Source organism: Toxoplasma gondii, chromosome XII, assembly GCF_000006565.2.
Source record: "Toxoplasma gondii ME49 chromosome XII, whole genome shotgun sequence".
In the NCBI taxonomy this organism is placed as follows: domain Eukaryota; phylum Apicomplexa; class Conoidasida; order Eucoccidiorida; family Sarcocystidae; genus Toxoplasma; species Toxoplasma gondii.
In genome coordinates, this window is record NC_031480.1 from 4,066,208 (window position 1) to 4,081,995 (window position 15,788).

General features: G+C 49.6%; 3 protein-coding genes across 3 annotated transcripts; 1 reads left to right on the plus strand and 2 right to left on the minus strand.

Annotated features, from left to right (window-relative positions):
* Positions 1-52: 52 nt before the first annotated feature.
* On the minus strand, positions 53-2,550 carry TGME49_248660 (hypothetical protein). The gene is made up of 3 exons (XM_002367171.2): positions 1,882-2,550; positions 1,285-1,352; positions 53-720 (listed from the first exon to the last, which is right to left on the minus strand). The coding sequence occupies exons 1-3, from the start codon at positions 2,096-2,098 to the stop codon at positions 637-639; spliced, it is 369 nt and encodes a 122-aa protein (XP_002367212.1). The 5' UTR covers positions 2,099-2,550; the 3' UTR covers positions 53-636.
* A 2,608-nt stretch (positions 2,551-5,158) lies between these two features.
* Positions 5,159-14,411, plus strand: TGME49_248670 (V-type H(+)-translocating pyrophosphatase VP1). The gene is made up of 6 exons (XM_002367172.2): positions 5,159-7,356; positions 7,832-7,985; positions 8,326-8,604; positions 9,228-10,183; positions 10,649-11,110; positions 11,715-14,411. The coding sequence occupies exons 1-6, from the start codon at positions 6,973-6,975 to the stop codon at positions 11,928-11,930; spliced, it is 2,451 nt and encodes an 816-aa protein (XP_002367213.1). The 5' UTR covers positions 5,159-6,972; the 3' UTR covers positions 11,931-14,411.
* Positions 14,412-14,533: 122 nt separating this feature from the next.
* On the minus strand, positions 14,534-15,647 carry TGME49_248673 (hypothetical protein). The gene has a single exon (XM_018780872.1). It carries the CDS (start codon positions 15,519-15,521, stop codon positions 15,249-15,251), a length of 273 nt encoding a protein of 90 aa, XP_018635010.1. The 5' UTR covers positions 15,522-15,647; the 3' UTR covers positions 14,534-15,248.
* Between the last annotated feature and the right edge of the window lie 141 nt (positions 15,648-15,788).

Here is a 15,788-nt window from a genome sequence, read left to right on the forward strand (position 1 = left end):
ACAGCTCATGTTACACACACCTCCGCAGCGATATATATATATATATATATATGAGGATGTTTGCATCTACCGTGTGCACACACTTACAGCTAGGGGTATACAGGGAGCGCTATTCTTGCTAAGAATATTCACGTGGAAATGTCCGTGTATCTGCCCAATGCGATGGCAAAGTAGCTACTACCCTCAAGCCGCTTCTCTGCATGCACAGACGCAAGGCTGTTTGCTGTCTACATCAAAGCTGAACACAGCACGTTTCAACGTGCACTCTGCTAAGCACAGGACTTCTGAGGCAAAGCGCGCCGAAAACGAAACGGCCTTCTCTTCACCACCACCTCTACCATTTCTCCGAATTCCTCTCTCCTTGTCTACCACGCATCCTCGTCGCCACCCATGTGGAAAATGAAACAACGTGTTTCAGGGAGCGCGTTGGGTTGTATGTGCACTTGGATTCCCTGCTGGCCGCCGTCTCAGGATCGCGCGAATACGCATGGAGGCGACTGCACTGTCGCTTGCAGGCCTCTCTTCTTCACTGGACTTTTGATCTTTCCTCAGTCTGCGTTTTGAGGCAGCAGCGCGACTCAGCGGTCGCTGCAGAGGTGACCAGAAGAAAAAGCAACGCTCTCTCGTTCACGAAGTTCACTCAAAACTTTCATCCCCCGGCGGCAAAACACCATTTTCGCGAGCCATGCGGATCAGCTCCGCGAGGTCTTTGCGAGCTTTCTGGAAAACATGCACGAACAGAAGAACGGCTGACAAGGAAAACGATGGACGGAAAAGAGGTCCGAGCACGTAGTGCCTGCCCCACATACAACTCTCCGTGTACACTACAACCACGCCCTTATCCAATTTATGCATACATATATATACGGGTTTTTAAGCATGCATGCATGTACACATACATGTGGACATAACAGAGTACAAATGCATATGCGCTTTAGAGCACACGCACATATGCATATATATATATATATATATATATATATATGTATTTGTTGAGACGTTTTTACAACTGTATGTGGGTCAACAGAGTTGTCACCGGCCTTCAGTAATGACTGTTACACGCTTGCGTCACGCAGTCTGAACCTGCTGAAAATGAGAGAAGAATGCATTTGTTTTTCTATGAAATGAAAGAGGCGACGCAGTTCCTGTTATCACTCCTGTGCCGACGAAGCAGACAGGCTGAAACACATATTTTCGCCATGAGAGGAAACACACGTTTTCACACCAGTCAGGGCATTTTGATTGCTTGCAAGAAGGGCATCCCACGCGAAGGTTCAGTCTTACTTCTTTTTTGACGTAGTGTTCATACAGTCGCTGCAGCGTTGTGTTCCAGTTCTGGAATGTAGAAACTCCTAAAAAGAAAAGCGAAACCCGGCGCCAGTCCAAGAGTCAACAGATCAACAAAGACTAGTCAGAAATCTTCCAAGAGCGCACAGTACGTGACAAAAACGTGCGGACAGAAAACCACGCTCACCTCTCCCGTCAAGTCGTTTCCACTCCCACAGAACGTCTGTATACACATGCATGTATACATATATATATATATATATATATATATATATGCTTATACACATATATACATATACGTGTTTATATATATATATATATATATATATATATATATGTGCATACAAGTGCAATTTTATGGGTACATTTTTGGAGACAAGCACATGCGTTTGGGCAAGTTGTCTGTCTTGCGCCTTCAACGGAAAACCTGCACAGCGTCGTCCAGCGTGCGTGAGGCGAATCGGCCTTGAAAAATGAAGATTTGCATATCTCATTCAAAAAGATTTGATCTTCATGGTCTGCATCTTCTCTTGTCACGAACTGCCGCCTGCTGTGTGAAGGAGTGCACGAAGTCGGAAAGTCTGCCTGGCTCACCTTGATAAATCGTGGTACCGACGAGAGCGACGACTCCAACGGTGTAGAATTTGTCGTAGCAGCGTTCTTTCCGGAGAAAGAACGCATGCCAGTTGTATTTATCCCAGATGAACTTGAACGGCTGGTACTTGTGAGGTGCCATGCTTGTTGAAAAGATAACTTGCTGGAATTTTTCGTATGAGGAAAAAAGCGTGCTCTGCACCGACTCTTGTCCCATCCAGAGTTTTTTCCGTGTTGACAGATGTTGAAAAAGTTGGCAGATGTTGAGCAACCGGAACTCGACAAAGAAAAGAGACGCGAAATGCGAGGCAGAGGTATGCGGCTGGTCGTCAGAAAAGGAAGATGCTCGACTTTCAACGCCAGGAACCGACGCAAAGCTCAGTGCAGGGCCGCTGGCGGTGCACAGTCGGTAGTGAGAAAAAAGTTCCCGTCCTGAGCCAGATCAAACAAGTAGACACATATTTTTCGTCTAAAATGTTAAATTGCACAAGAGAATGCTTGAACCGCGGTGAAAGATCGGGAAACGCGAAAGAACTGCAGGTCTACAGACTCCGCCGCTGAACTGGGTGAGGTGTTCTGTGCATGCCTTCACTAGGAAGACAGTAAAGGATAAAGACAGACATCCAGAGCCATAAAGGGGGAAAAGCGGGTCGACAAGATACTTTTCACGATAAAGAACAAGTCAAAGTCGGGCCACGAGACACGAATTCCCGTTATCGGCCTCATAGCGTACAGCAAGCAGTCGAGGCATGCGCATGCGAACCGACGCCCGGGTTGGCAACACAAAATTTTTCACTATCGCGATCACTGGCTTTCCTCGTGAATTTTTCTAACTTACCATGTGCGCTACCTTTTAATGACTGTGCGCGGATTCCTGAGTCGTCCTCCATTATGCGCGGGCACTGGTCAGCTATATCGAATTGGGTTGCAACAACTGAGTGAGACCTGATCAAGAGATAATAGTAGAGAGTGACAGAATGAACCTTTGAGGCCCCAAAGGTAGTTGTCGTAATTCGAGGAATTCTTGTTCATAGTTGTTACCGGTTGTCTAGAGCTTTGTCGTAGTGCCTGTCGAGCCTGTCGAGTGTCTCTCGGTCATGCGAGTGGCACCTGCGTCCCGCACACAAGATTTCTACGTAACAACCACACAGCCACAGCTCCATTGTTGAGCTAGAATTTTTTCGTTCTTGTAGTCAGCCAGTTTTTTCTCGCTCTTACAGTGAGTGATAAGAGTAATTCATATATTACGCCTAGGAATAGTGTCTCTTAACTACGGGTACGGGCAAAAAAAGAAGGCGAAGACGGGTTCTGCTGGCGGGAGGCCGTCCCAGAACATCCCGATATTCCGAATTATCCCGGTCGGGTTTTCGTTGGGGAACAACGCACTTATGTAGGAGTAGTACTCGTGTCATGATGGCGCATTCCTGATGGAGTCGAAAAAATGGAACTGACGGTGAGCTAGAGGCTTTGAATCGCTGGTGCCGGCATTCCAAGAGGACAAATTCGTCTGTAACTGAAGACCGGTGAACTTTGCCGAGGGCAAGAATGGTCGTGTGTCCCAGAACGGGAGCAGGGCATTTTAAAGTGGCAGTTCCCCTATGAGGCTATCCACTGGAGAAGACTCGTTTCAGAAGCACAGCCGATCCTGAAGAAGAGACACTGTCAAGCCAAGGTCATTGAGAAGCCAAGGAACCCCATGTCATAATATGCAGCAAGAGGTCGAGCTTCAGGTGTCATCCAATTGGTAGAGCATTCCGGTAGACCAGATGATATGTTAGCCTCATTATGCCAAAGCTGATTTCTAGGGGCATGAAATTTTCAACACGAAGTCCAGTAAGTAGAGAGAGCACACGAACATTTGGAGGCAAATGTACTGATGAGATTGTGTTTCCTGCCTCTGTTAACAAAGTAAGCCTTCACACAGCAAACCATCTTTCGAGTTCTCAACTACGCTGTTTCTTCTCAAGTATGTGACAACGCTTTAGCACTCATATAGTGTACAAACGAACGACGGACCTATGTGTCCATTCATTCAACCCGGGGGCCGGCATCATGGCCCAACGATAAAACAGTTATCAGCGTCTAAAAAGAGTTCTGGAAAAAGCCTGTTGTCGAAAACTGGATTTCGTGTGTGTCCACGCACACAAGGGCAAAACGAGAAACAGATGAGTTGCGGCAAGAATTACTGGCACGCTGCATTATTTTTCGTAGAGGCTCGAAAAACGAGCTTGCTTGCAGTGTGGAAGTCGAGAAGTCTGACACTGCCCGAAGTGTTGGTCTCTTGAAACGACAAAGAAAATAATCCGTGGCATCACGGTCACTTTTAGAAGAGGCACTCTTACAGTTTTCACAGTCAAAGAGCAGTTTCTTCAAGCTCTCGCGAACAGCTCACTTGCAGTTCGTGCAAGTAGAGTTGGCATGTTCACGTAGTTTGGTAGACGTTTTTACCACGAAAGGGAAGCCTGTCTGCCATAGCAACCATAAAAAGCCTTGTTGTTTCCATTTCGCAGTCGGAGGAATGTTCATACCATATGTAGTGGGTCTCGGTGTATTCACTGTGAGATATAGTTGGGGGTCGCCGACTCTTCGTAACTCCGTGAGCATTTCTGGATTTCATCTTCGTGCTCTCTCAGGTCATCTACCTTAAATGATTCTCATGCTCATAAACCTTTCCCCTGGTCCGAAGTGAGGGGACAAGTGATTCCCAACGCATTCCTTGTATCTAGTTTTAGAGGGTAGCACACAACTCCTTACGCCAGTACCTTCTCGTTCCCCCGTAATTGATGAACATTGGGCACCGTGCTTATGAACGTAGGAATGAGGATGGCACAGGATGAAAACGTAACGGTACCGCTAGGAATTCAAACGCCCAATGAATCCTTGTCCCGCGTGTGCATCAACAAAAACAGAACGTGAGCATCGCCGCTAGCAACGGTGGATATTCTGCACTAACGTCGGCAGACACCCTGCAAAAGTCTTCTGCCTCTTCGCTCTCTCCCATTTCCTACATATTGCGTGTTCCCCATCTTGTTTACGTCGTCTCGTTCTCTCCCTTTGCCACGAAACAAGAAAGGGCTTGCCATACCATCACATCCGCGGAGCGACGTGGCACTTTGCCGTTGGCAGATTCGTCAAGTTTGCTAGCTAGTGCTTTCACTACCGCTGTGTTTGTCTACGTAATGGCTGCCCTCTCATGTCGGCTTCGGTGTCGCCTCAGGCCTGCTGTGAACGTCGCTCGTACCTTCCGTGTAGGAGGGAACCACATACTACACTGCGAGAAAAACTTGCATTGGCATTTTCATTCCGATCTTGTTTCTGATTTGTCTTCTCTACCCTCGCTGATCCTAACCACCCACGTATGCACAAGGGCTGTCTGGCGGCTGACTGGCGGACGGAGGTTGCCGCGCGGAAACGTGACTTGTCTGTCTACCAACGCGTTGAAGTTCCCTGTGTTTTCGCTCCGAAGAAACTTTCAGTTCTGCCCGCTGTGGAGAGCATTAGCCTGTAAAGCCTTACGAGAAAAGGAGATTTCTAGACGCGGAACGTTCTGTATCTTGGCGACACCAGTGCAGTGACAGGAGCGAATTCGCGGGCGCACGTGACCTTCAGGAACCAGGAAGAATGAGTGGAATTGTGTGAGTGCCAGTCTGCTGAACGCAGCGCTCTTTCGCTTCTCGCGAGAATGGTATAGCGTTATAACGTAAGGGCATTTGCACCGCGGATTGAATTCAACGGTGTAACCGGTGTGGTCTGTGAAGAAAGGGTGTTTCTCCCAATCTGCTGGCCATCGTACCGGTCACTTTCTTGACGCACACAAGCAGCCGTAACAGCTGCGAACAGCGACGTAACAAAGATTTGAGAGTTAACAGCGAGCTATAATGTTTCACGTGCGTTGAGCATTTCTCGGGATTTGTCGTTTGCTGTTCTACCTCGGCTCATCGTATTCATAGCCAAAAGATATCGGGACGGCCAAAAGCACCTCGCTGCTTTCGCAAAAGTTTTTCGAGTACAGCACTTCAAACGGAGACACGTCTGACCGGCGACACAATTCTTTGGAAGATGCAAAAATGAACGGCATTCCACCAAGTATATTCGTCTCCGATTTCAACGCATTACGTCTCGTCGCGTTTGCCATTTCAGGAAATGAAAAGCCTGAACAGCAGCAAGCTACAAATCATTCGGAAATTTAGCAGATAGTTGTTTCGGTGTTCTTCCGAGAGTTGACAAGGAGGAACAGCGAAATTGATGAAACGATCATCGGAGACCTCTCCATTTTTTTCAGTCTACCGAAGACGTCGCTTCCGATCGACTCTGTTCACGGTTCTCCGTCAGCATCTGCTGCTGTCGATCTCTGTACACACCATGGGTTTCGCGTGCCAACCAGAATATTAGAGACGGAAGCTCTCTACTTTTGCCGTTTCCTTGACTTTCTCCTGGCACATCGATCCCACATCTTCAGCAGGCGCTAACTGGCTGTTCTTTGTTCCTTTCTTGTGCATCTTCTTAGCCGATCTCTTTGCATTGGGGTCTGTTGACTGGTTCCTGAGGAGGAGTTCTCCTCTTTCGATAGGTTGCCAGTTGCCGGTTTTTTCCTGCCCCTTATTATTTGTCACTTCTCCGTCGTCAGCGGCTTCCTTGCTTCCGTTTTAACGGACCGAATATGTGTCTTCCGTTTTCGAACATAGAGGACCGTTTGGGCATGTGTCTTCGCCCGAAAACGCCACGAACACTGATGACAGTGGTGTGGTAGAAAACGTTTTGCTGATGCGTTTTACATTTTCGTTTTTCACTTCGTTTCTGGATCGAAATAGCATTGCAGCGTCGATCAAGTTGAAGCGTCCTGCTGATGCCCGCGGGTTAACCGTTCATTGCGGAACAGCGTGGCTGTTTTCAAAATCGTCTTTTTGTGTGTGAAAGGACCTGGTGATGTGACTTACATATCCTACCAGAGTTACGATTCTTTTTGTCTCGCCACCACAAGAAAAACACGAAATTCCCCGACTGGCAGCTAGTGCTAGTTGGACCACTCCAGCGGAAGAGGACTCGTCGTCTTCATCTCGTGGACACAACAGAACGCTTTCGACTTCCATCATGGGGGGGAGAAGGAGATCTTTTTTTCTCTCCACTGCCGGCGCACTCGCGCCGGCAGTAGCTACAACAACTGTGTCTCTGATCGTTCTTTCTTCCTCATTTCCGCTGCTGTCTTCATCTTCTCCGGAGAGTGAAGGGGACAGGTTCCAGGTGACAGCTGCCACTCGAGATGTTCCAGAAGAGGCATCCGTTGCAGCGTCCAGGGAATTGAGCGAGGAAGATGCAACACTCCGTATCGATAAAGCAACAACTTGCCTGCTACTTCTACCCAGCATCATCGGTCTATTCTGGGCAGTCTATGAGGCTTGGAAGGTCTCGAAAATCCAAATGGATGGTCCTCTTGGAGATGATAACAAACGGCTGACCGACCCGCTATACCTCGAAGTAGGTTTCCGTGTACATATTTGTCAAAAGCAGCTACGAAAGTCGTTTACCGCACTGTGCGTTGGTGTGCATGAGTACGCATGTGTAAATGCATTTCCAGCCATAGCCACAAATCAAAGGATTGGATTACGGATTCGCCAAAAGCGCAGGCGCAGAATTAGGATGTTCATATGAAGTGATGCTTTTTTTGGACGGTGTGCGTCTTCATCGATTTCTGTACAGAATAGTTCAGGTCGCTGCTACTGCCATGGAGCGCCTAATCAAACTTACACATACCATGCACATTTAGCTGCAACTTCATATGTGACGTTCATCCGCGTTGTTCATGCCGTGTAGACATGTTTGCGTCGATGCTGTTGTATCTCATGCGTGCGCATACGTTTTTAATTGACGTTTCCGCTCGTCTTTGCTCCTGAAGATTCATTCTTAGCCCCTTCTTCACCGATGGAACCCTTTCGTGTCGCTTGCTGTGCAGATGTCTGGGAACATACAGCAGCAGCTGAACATGATGAAGAGCATCTCGCGCTGCATCGCTGATGGAGCAATCACATTCCTCACGCAAGAGTTCAAGTACATGGCAGTGTACATCGTCGTGTTCTCCTCTATCTTGGGAATCTTCGTCGGCATCCGTACGTCTTTAATACACGCGAATCCATGTCCCACAAACGGCACACATGGGTTGTTCTGTCTCTTTACGTTTGACAACTGCATTTTTTTAGAGCAGGTGTACGGACACACCTCTGCTTAGCCATGTTTGTGCGCTTGGCAAGACGCCACAACCTCCCCTAATCACTTTCGTAATGTGATTGTGCGGTCCCTTCAACATCAAACGCTGAGCACACAGGTACGCGTTCTGAGACGCGTATACGAGTCCGTGAATGCACAGAAATGATTCCTTCTTCTTGGTTGTGTATTGAACCTCCTGGGTAGGTGTGTATGGTTTCGCGTGTTTTCCTTTGGTTTTTGCAGCGACGATGGCTGCATTCGTCCTGGGAGCTCTTACTTCGATTCTGTGTGGGTTCGTGGGCATGAAGATTGCGGTCTACTCCAACGTCCGGACTTGCCATGAAGCGTGGATGGAACTTGGGCGAGGGTTTCAGGTAGCCTTGACAGCTGGAAGCGTCATGGGGTTTGCTCTTGTGTCTCTGGGTTGCTTGACCCTCGTTGCGATCATTCTCCTTTATCGTCTTCCCTCTCTCTTTGGCACAAATCCAGAAGACCAAAGGGCCCTCTTCGAAGCAGTGGCAGGTGAGCATGAATTTTCGACTGGACTGAGGTGGTCCTATCACTTTTTGTTTTTACTTTCCTGAGGTTACTACGGACACGAAACAGTCAGACGATGTTCATTCGGGTCTAGCGGAACGCCGTATGTCATACACGAACAATTTTGCCTGCTCACGCAAATTCGTAGATGCCACTGTCGCTGGCGTGTTTTGAAACTCGGTGACACGTCCACTCGTGGACAGATGTGTTGAATGTTCTCATTACCGTATTCTTTACTTACCTGTCTTTATCAGTCTCGGAACATCTTGCGCGCATAAACCCGAATGACGTTGTGTAAGACCTGCATCTGTTCGTGAAACCTTGGTTACCCGCGTACATAAAACCGTAACTTGCGTAACGATCACGCACTGGCTACGAACTGATGAACGGCGCCCTTTGGTTGTGTGTATATCAGTTTACTGTAGCATGTTCTCTGTTTGCCTGCGTGCATGTGTTCATCGTTCCCATGCACGGTGTTGGACACCTCTTTCGCATTCATCACCCTCAGCACGGACTGCGCATATCAGTTCCAACCATTCACTCAATTGGCATTTGCTTGTGTCCTAGTCGCATGTACTCCCTGCCGTTTGACGGTCTCTCCGTTTCAGGGTACGGCCTCGGGGGTTCCTCGATCGCTCTTTTCGCGCGCGTGGGGGGCGGCATTTACACAAAGGCTGCAGACGTCGGAGCGGACTTGTCCGGAAAAAACGAATATGGCATGTCTGAGGACGACCCGCGAAACCCTGCATGCATCGCAGACAACGTGGGAGACAACGTAGGCGACGTGGCAGGCATGGGGGCAGATCTGTTTGGTTCGCTTGCGGAAGCGAGTTGTGCGGGTCTTGTCATTGCAGGCGCCTCCATCGCAACTTCAGCCTCGGGAGGTCCCCAAGGCCTCGCGCACAGCTGGTCGGGTTTGATGTTTCCCGTGTTGATCTCGAGCACGGGGATTTTCACGGGGATTTTCACGGTTGTTCTTGTTCGTGCATGCTTCTCTGTGCGCTGCTACGACGACATCGAGAAAGCTCTGAAGTGGGTGATGTTCATCAGCACGGGGCTCGAAATGCCCGTCTTGATTCTGCTGTCCTACTTTTTTCTGCCGTCGGAGTTTCTCCTCGATGGCTGTCAGGGGACCACGGCCTGGTGGCACGCCGCGGTCTGCGTTGTCTTGGGGCTTTGGGCAGGTCTGGCGATTGGGTACGTCACCGAGTACTACACCTCCCACTCGTATTTTCCCGTGAGGGAAATTTCTCAGACGCAAATCGTCTCTGCAGCCACGGGTATCATCTATGGCCTCGCACTCGGCTACTCGTCCACGGTAGTTCCCATCATTTGTCTCGGAGTCACCATCCTGGTCTCCCACACGCTCTGTGGAATGTACGGCATCGCACTCGCTGCCTTGGGCATGCTTTCCACCCTTACCATGGGCCTCATGATCGATGGCTACGGTCCTATCAGTGACAATGCTGGAGGCATTGCAGAGATGGCTGGACTCGGCCCCGAAGTTCGAAGCCGGACAGATGCCCTGGATGCCGCCGGAAACACAACTGCTGCGGTGGGTAAGGTACGTGTGGAAAATCTGAAGCCGGAAAAGTGGCGGGGGAAATGGTTCCAACGAAGGGGAGAGGTCAGGGGAAGGAGAAGGAGACGGGCGTGCAACAGTGAAGCTCCCGGATGGACAGTAGTACGAGGAGCAAAGTGTGACGCGAAGTGAAAGGGGATGGGAAATCGAGTTCTAGATCACCAGTCGAGAGGCTGCTGATTTCCTTGCGGTGGAGTGTGTCTCAGCTGCGAGTTCCGTACCAGGAGTGTTGCGATCGTCTGAAATTCACCCCCTTCAGTGATTTGCATAGCTTCACTAGAGGCCCCGTTGTCTCGAGATCAGCGAATGGCGTGCTTGACCAGTCCCGTTGTATCATGGATACGGGGAAAGTGCGGGAAAGAGCTCCTAGTAGGGCTGTTTCGAGTGTAGTCTTGCATTCTGTGTATTGGACTCTTCAGAGTCGCGTTTTGGTTTGCTTTTTTTCAGGGGTATGCCATAGGCTCTGCAGCGCTGGTGTCTTTGGCGCTTTTTGGCGCCTTTACTGTGCGCGCACACATCACCGCAGTCGATGTCCTTGACCCGTGGACGTTTACGGGGCTTCTCTTTGGTGCGATGATGCCGTACGCGTTTAGCGCGATGACCATGAAGAGTGTCGGAATCGCCGCCAGCGATATGGTCCAGGAATGCCTTCAGCAGTTTCCACTGATTATCCAGGGAAACATCGAGCCGCAGTACAAGCGCTGCATTGAAATCTCGACACGCGCATCCCTTCATGAAATGATTGCACCCGGCGCCTTGGTCATTTGCGCGCCCGTCGCGGCTGGGATGATGTTCGGGAAAAACTGCACTGCCGGTTTGCTTGCTGGAGCGCTTGTGTCCGGCATTCAACTTGCCATCTCTGCGTCCACCTCAGGCAGTGCTTGGGACAACGCCAAGAAGTACATTGAAGTAAGCTGTGGGTGGTGACTGAAAGAAACTCATGCTCAGAATGCTATCTTGTGCTGGCTATTTTGCGATTTATCTTGTCCTGGTCATGTGTTGAGCGTCTCTCTTCTTTTCTGCCTCGCATTCGATACCGGATCGTGAGGAACGTCGGAGTCACGTAGCAAACCAGAGACTTCTGTTTGCTCGAATCCTACATGGTTCCTCTTTCACTAGTCGGCGGGGCTTCGAGGTGTGGCTATCCCATGATGTGTAACTCAATGCTTAAACGTTTTGGCAGGATCCGGATTGTGCATCAACGTTTACGTCCAGTAATGACTTAGCAGTACAGTGTTTCAGGGGTAATCGATTGTGGGAGAGAGGAAACGTGACATGAAGATTCGTGGTATTCTCTGAGAAGCTGTCGTGAAAGCAACGCACTGCACAGTTGCGCGGTTCTACAAGATTGCTCCTCCATTTCCGTCCGCTGTGTTGTCCGCCTGGTTCAAGGGTCGCACTGATTACAATAATGTACATATGTCATACCTGAATTGCGTGAGTTCGACGCCACCGTTAATACACCAGCATCTCTTGAGTGGTACTGTCCAATTTGTGCGATGTCTTGATGCAGTCTGGAGCTCTGGGTGCTGATCATGGGAAGGGCTCTCAGGCACACAAGAACGCGGTTACTGGAGACACCGTAGGTGACCCTCTGAAAGACACTTCTGGGCCGTCGCTGAACATATTGATTAAGCTTTCTGCGATCATCTCCCTCGTATTTGGCGCTTTCATCGCGGAGCACTTTTCGAATGCTCAAGGGGGACCTGCTTGGGTCCGCGTGCTGTAGACAGGGTGAACGCGTACAATTTTTTTTGGTATCTGTTTGTGTACGTTCATGTTTTTTCTGTACTCTTGAGGGTCCGTACATCATGCAGTCGTCACGTAATCTTTTGCCTAGATGAACTCTTGAGGTCACGACGATTCTCTCTTCTAGCTAGACCACAACGGAAGCAAACCAGACAGGAAGTGTTACGTTCTTCCGTAGACGAGTGTGCCCGTAGTCTATCGCAAATGCCTGAATGTGCTGTAGACTCCCTGTGCAGCAATTGTCCTGGTGCAAAACGACGCGCCCTGGCTCGCAGGGACGTTCAATGTGCAGTGTTTCCGGAATGGAAACTCACTGGCGTGTTTCACGCGAACTCAGGGTTCTACGTCGTCTGTGGAATGCTCTCGAATATGCTCCTGGTTGCGTTTGAAAACGAGCTCATTGGGAGGTGGTGGTGGTTTCCTTTTTTCCACGTCGTAGCGACGACGTCTCTGCGTCTGTGTAAAGTATGCTATCCGACGTCGTGTCGACCCGCTTTCTTCTAGACGCCGGTAGCTTACAGGAGTGTTACCGTTGCTCGCAAGACTACAAGAGGAGTGGAGAAAAAGGATCCGTGAGGCGCCGCTTCCCCTCCTGTTTTTGGTGTCACATTCAGCTGAGCTCTAGGTCACTGTACTCAGGTAGTGCCACCGTTACCTCTTTTCTTCACGTTTCATCTCTCGTGGATGTGTGGGCTCGACAAAGCGCAGTTTTAATGCGTTTTGAGCGAACGATGACTGAACAGAGTCTCTCAAAAATAGTTCTCCGGTACACTGAAGAGAACAAGCACGACCGAGAGAAGGGGATTGAACTACATTGTTTTACCGCAATTTTCGTCGGAAGCGTGTCAGCAATAGCGGGAAGTTTCTCTTCATAAAGTCGCGTCACAATTACACAAAAGGAGTCGCTAAAAGCATATGTATCGCGAATGATTCACTACATCGGGACTGCTGTGACTGAACGGCGGTAGGTCCTGAGCTTATTGGTTCATTCAATATCATGTGTAATACACCCCCAAGCGTTACGTGCACCATCTGCAACAGTTTTCCGACTGAGGAGCGGATAAAAGTATGTCCTAACACTGCTGGCCCACTAGACCGTCTTTCGGGGGCTAGAAGGCATGGTCGATTGTATTGGTTGCGCTTTTTTCTGACGTTCTGATTTGCCAATGAATACACGACTCCCTGAGCGCATCTGTATAGAATTTGATACAGCGTCTGGTGACCAGGCGGCGATCGGCACGCTGACACTTTGAGGTTGGGCGGAGCTCACCTGAGTCTGCCGTATCTCCTAAGGGACGCGGACCTGAGAATGGCTGTAGTTCATCTTTTGAATGCCTATTGTGCTCCCTAGCATAAACGTGTCCTTTAACCTTTTCTAGGTAGTCCTGCCATTCACCGGTCCTAGCAACGAACAGAAACGTTAGCGACGCAAAAACGGTGCGTGGCCGTGGCACCCACATCAGTTTTGCTCATTGATGTCAACGGTTTAGAACGACTCCGCAAGCAACTCGGAGCAATTACATCCAGCCACTTTATAGTCTCGCCTCAATAGTTTTCTGGTCAGCTGGTTGGCTGCATGAGGTATACCAGGAGAAAACTCGATTAGTCTTTATCGGCAGAACGTCAACAGCACGAGAGACAAAGCTGAGGGGGTTCAAGAAACTAAACAGTGCACAACAATATCAGCAAAACACGTCTTTGCATTCAGTAAGATACCCATTCGTCGACTTGCACTTTTACACAAAACGGTGGCTGATGCCCCCGAAGTCGCGCTGTTTTCTACACCATGGCACAGGCATCAAGGTACCGCACGAAAAAACTCTCACCGCGCGCGGCACCCAACGCGTAATGAGGCCAACTCGTTGTCCATTAGGGCGTCGACTGCCAAAAGCATGCTCTGGTCATTAAATGCATTAAGCATACTATTAATCCGACCCCATTGTCTACTGTAGTGCGCCAGTACCGGAACCCTTTTCAAGAAATTTCAGTCCGCCTCAGGTGATGATGGCCCTAATGGAGATAAGAATACCCCAAAGCAAACCCCAAATCCAACCAACAAACGGCAGCAAAAGCTGCAGCACACCAATGAACACATTCACTGCATCATTCTGCAGGAAACCGATAATGACCATTCCCAGTCCGAATATGAAGCAGTTCAGTATGCCTAGAACGAAATAGATGATTTTGTCGTATGGTCCCCCTGGCGGAACTGGCACATCCAACCGTGTTATACGTCTGAATAAATCGTTTACTGACATTTTGAGTATGTCTCTCTGAGAACGGAGTGCAGACGGTGTGTTTCAAAGAAAAACAGTGTCCGTAGGAAATGATTTGCAAGGAAGGTTGGCAACTGAGCCTCAACCGGCAAACTCATTACTGTGGCTAGTCGTTTGACGCACATGTATGTTTTCCTCACGAGCACGAGGCGCGTCTCTTCCACTTTTGGCTACCCTGTCGCAGGGACACTTGTCGGTCGATGCTAATCTACCGCCAACTGCCGCCTATACCAGGGGGTAGCTTGTGGGATCGATTGATCGCTCGGTTAGGGATGCACCAGACGCGCGGCTCCTCCATGTATCTCAATCAAGGCTTTCATCATGTTCAGTACGTGCGCAGTCAATGTAAATCTCCGAGTGAATTGCCAGAACGTAGAAACGAACGAGGCAACACTCCTGCAAAGAGAACCGCTATACCAATGGCAGCTGAAGGGTCTTCGCTCCACCTTACAAGAAATCAACAACAATGATCTTGTGCGCGTACGCCTTGAGTACTGAATCTGCAAGAAGTGCTGGCGCTATCTGAGCTGTATCCTGCTGTGGAAAGTGGTTCGCGATCAAACGCCACGACAGACGATCGCAAACCGCTGTGATTACGACCATGTGTTTGTGGCCTTGTGAGTGCCTCTCAAGGAGTAGCTGTTTGCGAAGCGCAAGACCGTTTCAGCGGCAAGGCTTTAAAGTCAGACGCTCAAGTATGTGCCTTTTAACGGCCCTCAGGGGCGTGTTTTCGGAAGATCGATAGCTCCATCGTAGAAAAGTGACTGTCTGTGTACCAACAAAAACTGCTGCGGTTACCGGACAATCATTTGACACTCAGCAGAGCAGAAGCGAAGCCATACTGTCCTTCGCAGCCGTATCGCAAACTGGTCGATGGCCTAGCACACATAGGAGTAGCGGCGGTCGTCGTTTGACGCTGCTCGTCTTCTGGCAAACGTCTTCGCGCACTTCGTCACTTTCGCTTCTCATTTCCAGTGAATCACCAGTCTGTGACGCTTTTCGGTCTGAAGCAGCTTGCTCCATTATATATTTGAACTGGGCACTAGGGACCGGACGACGATCATGACGCCCCAAACGACTGCCCAGATCCAGCCAACAATGGGTAACAGCAACTGGAGAACGCCAATCATCATGTTGACGACGTCGCTTTGCATGAAACCGATGACGATCATTCCAAGTCCGAAGAAAAAACAGTTCAGGATGCCCAGGAGGATGTACGCCGCCTTGTCCTTTGGGCTTGGTGGCTCGGGCACGCGGAAGTGCAGGGTTCGTTGGAAGACGTCGCTCGCCGACATCGTGCTAATGCTAGTGGAGTCTGCACCTGGCGTAGGTGCGAACGGCAGTTTATCTCCGATGGGGAATGCAGATCCGCTGAAAGAAGGCAGAGACGAAAATGTGATGAGTTATCAGATGCTCTGACTGGTCGGCAATTGCGCTTTAATCCCCCTGCAGCGAGGCACGAGAACACGTTCCAGTGTATCTACAGGAAGGGGCGCAGGACACAAGGCTGACGTAGCAGCTGGGCTTGTTTCGCAGCGTCATCCATGACTGTCGTTTTGACT

Coding starts and splice junctions, on each gene's coding strand:
- TGME49_248660 (XM_002367171.2), bottom strand. CDS start 2,098: ATGGGACAAGAGTCGGTGCAGAGCACGCTTTTTTCCTCATACGAAAAA. Junction 1,353..1,881: donor CGGTACCACGATTTATCAAG/GTGAGCCAGGCA, acceptor TTTTCTTTTTAG/GAGTTTCTACATTCCAGAAC. Junction 721..1,284: donor AACACTACGTCAAAAAAGAA/GTAAGACTGAAC, acceptor CATGTTTTCCAG/AAAGCTCGCAAAGACCTCGC.
- TGME49_248670 (XM_002367172.2), top strand. CDS start 6,973: ATGGGGGGGAGAAGGAGATCTTTTTTTCTCTCCACTGCCGGCGCACTC. Junction 7,357..7,831: donor CCGACCCGCTATACCTCGAA/GTAGGTTTCCGT, acceptor CTTGCTGTGCAG/ATGTCTGGGAACATACAGCA. Junction 10,184..10,648: donor CAACTGCTGCGGTGGGTAAG/GTACGTGTGGAA, acceptor GCTTTTTTTCAG/GGGTATGCCATAGGCTCTGC.
- TGME49_248673 (XM_018780872.1), bottom strand. CDS start 15,521: ATGTCGGCGAGCGACGTCTTCCAACGAACCCTGCACTTCCGCGTGCCC.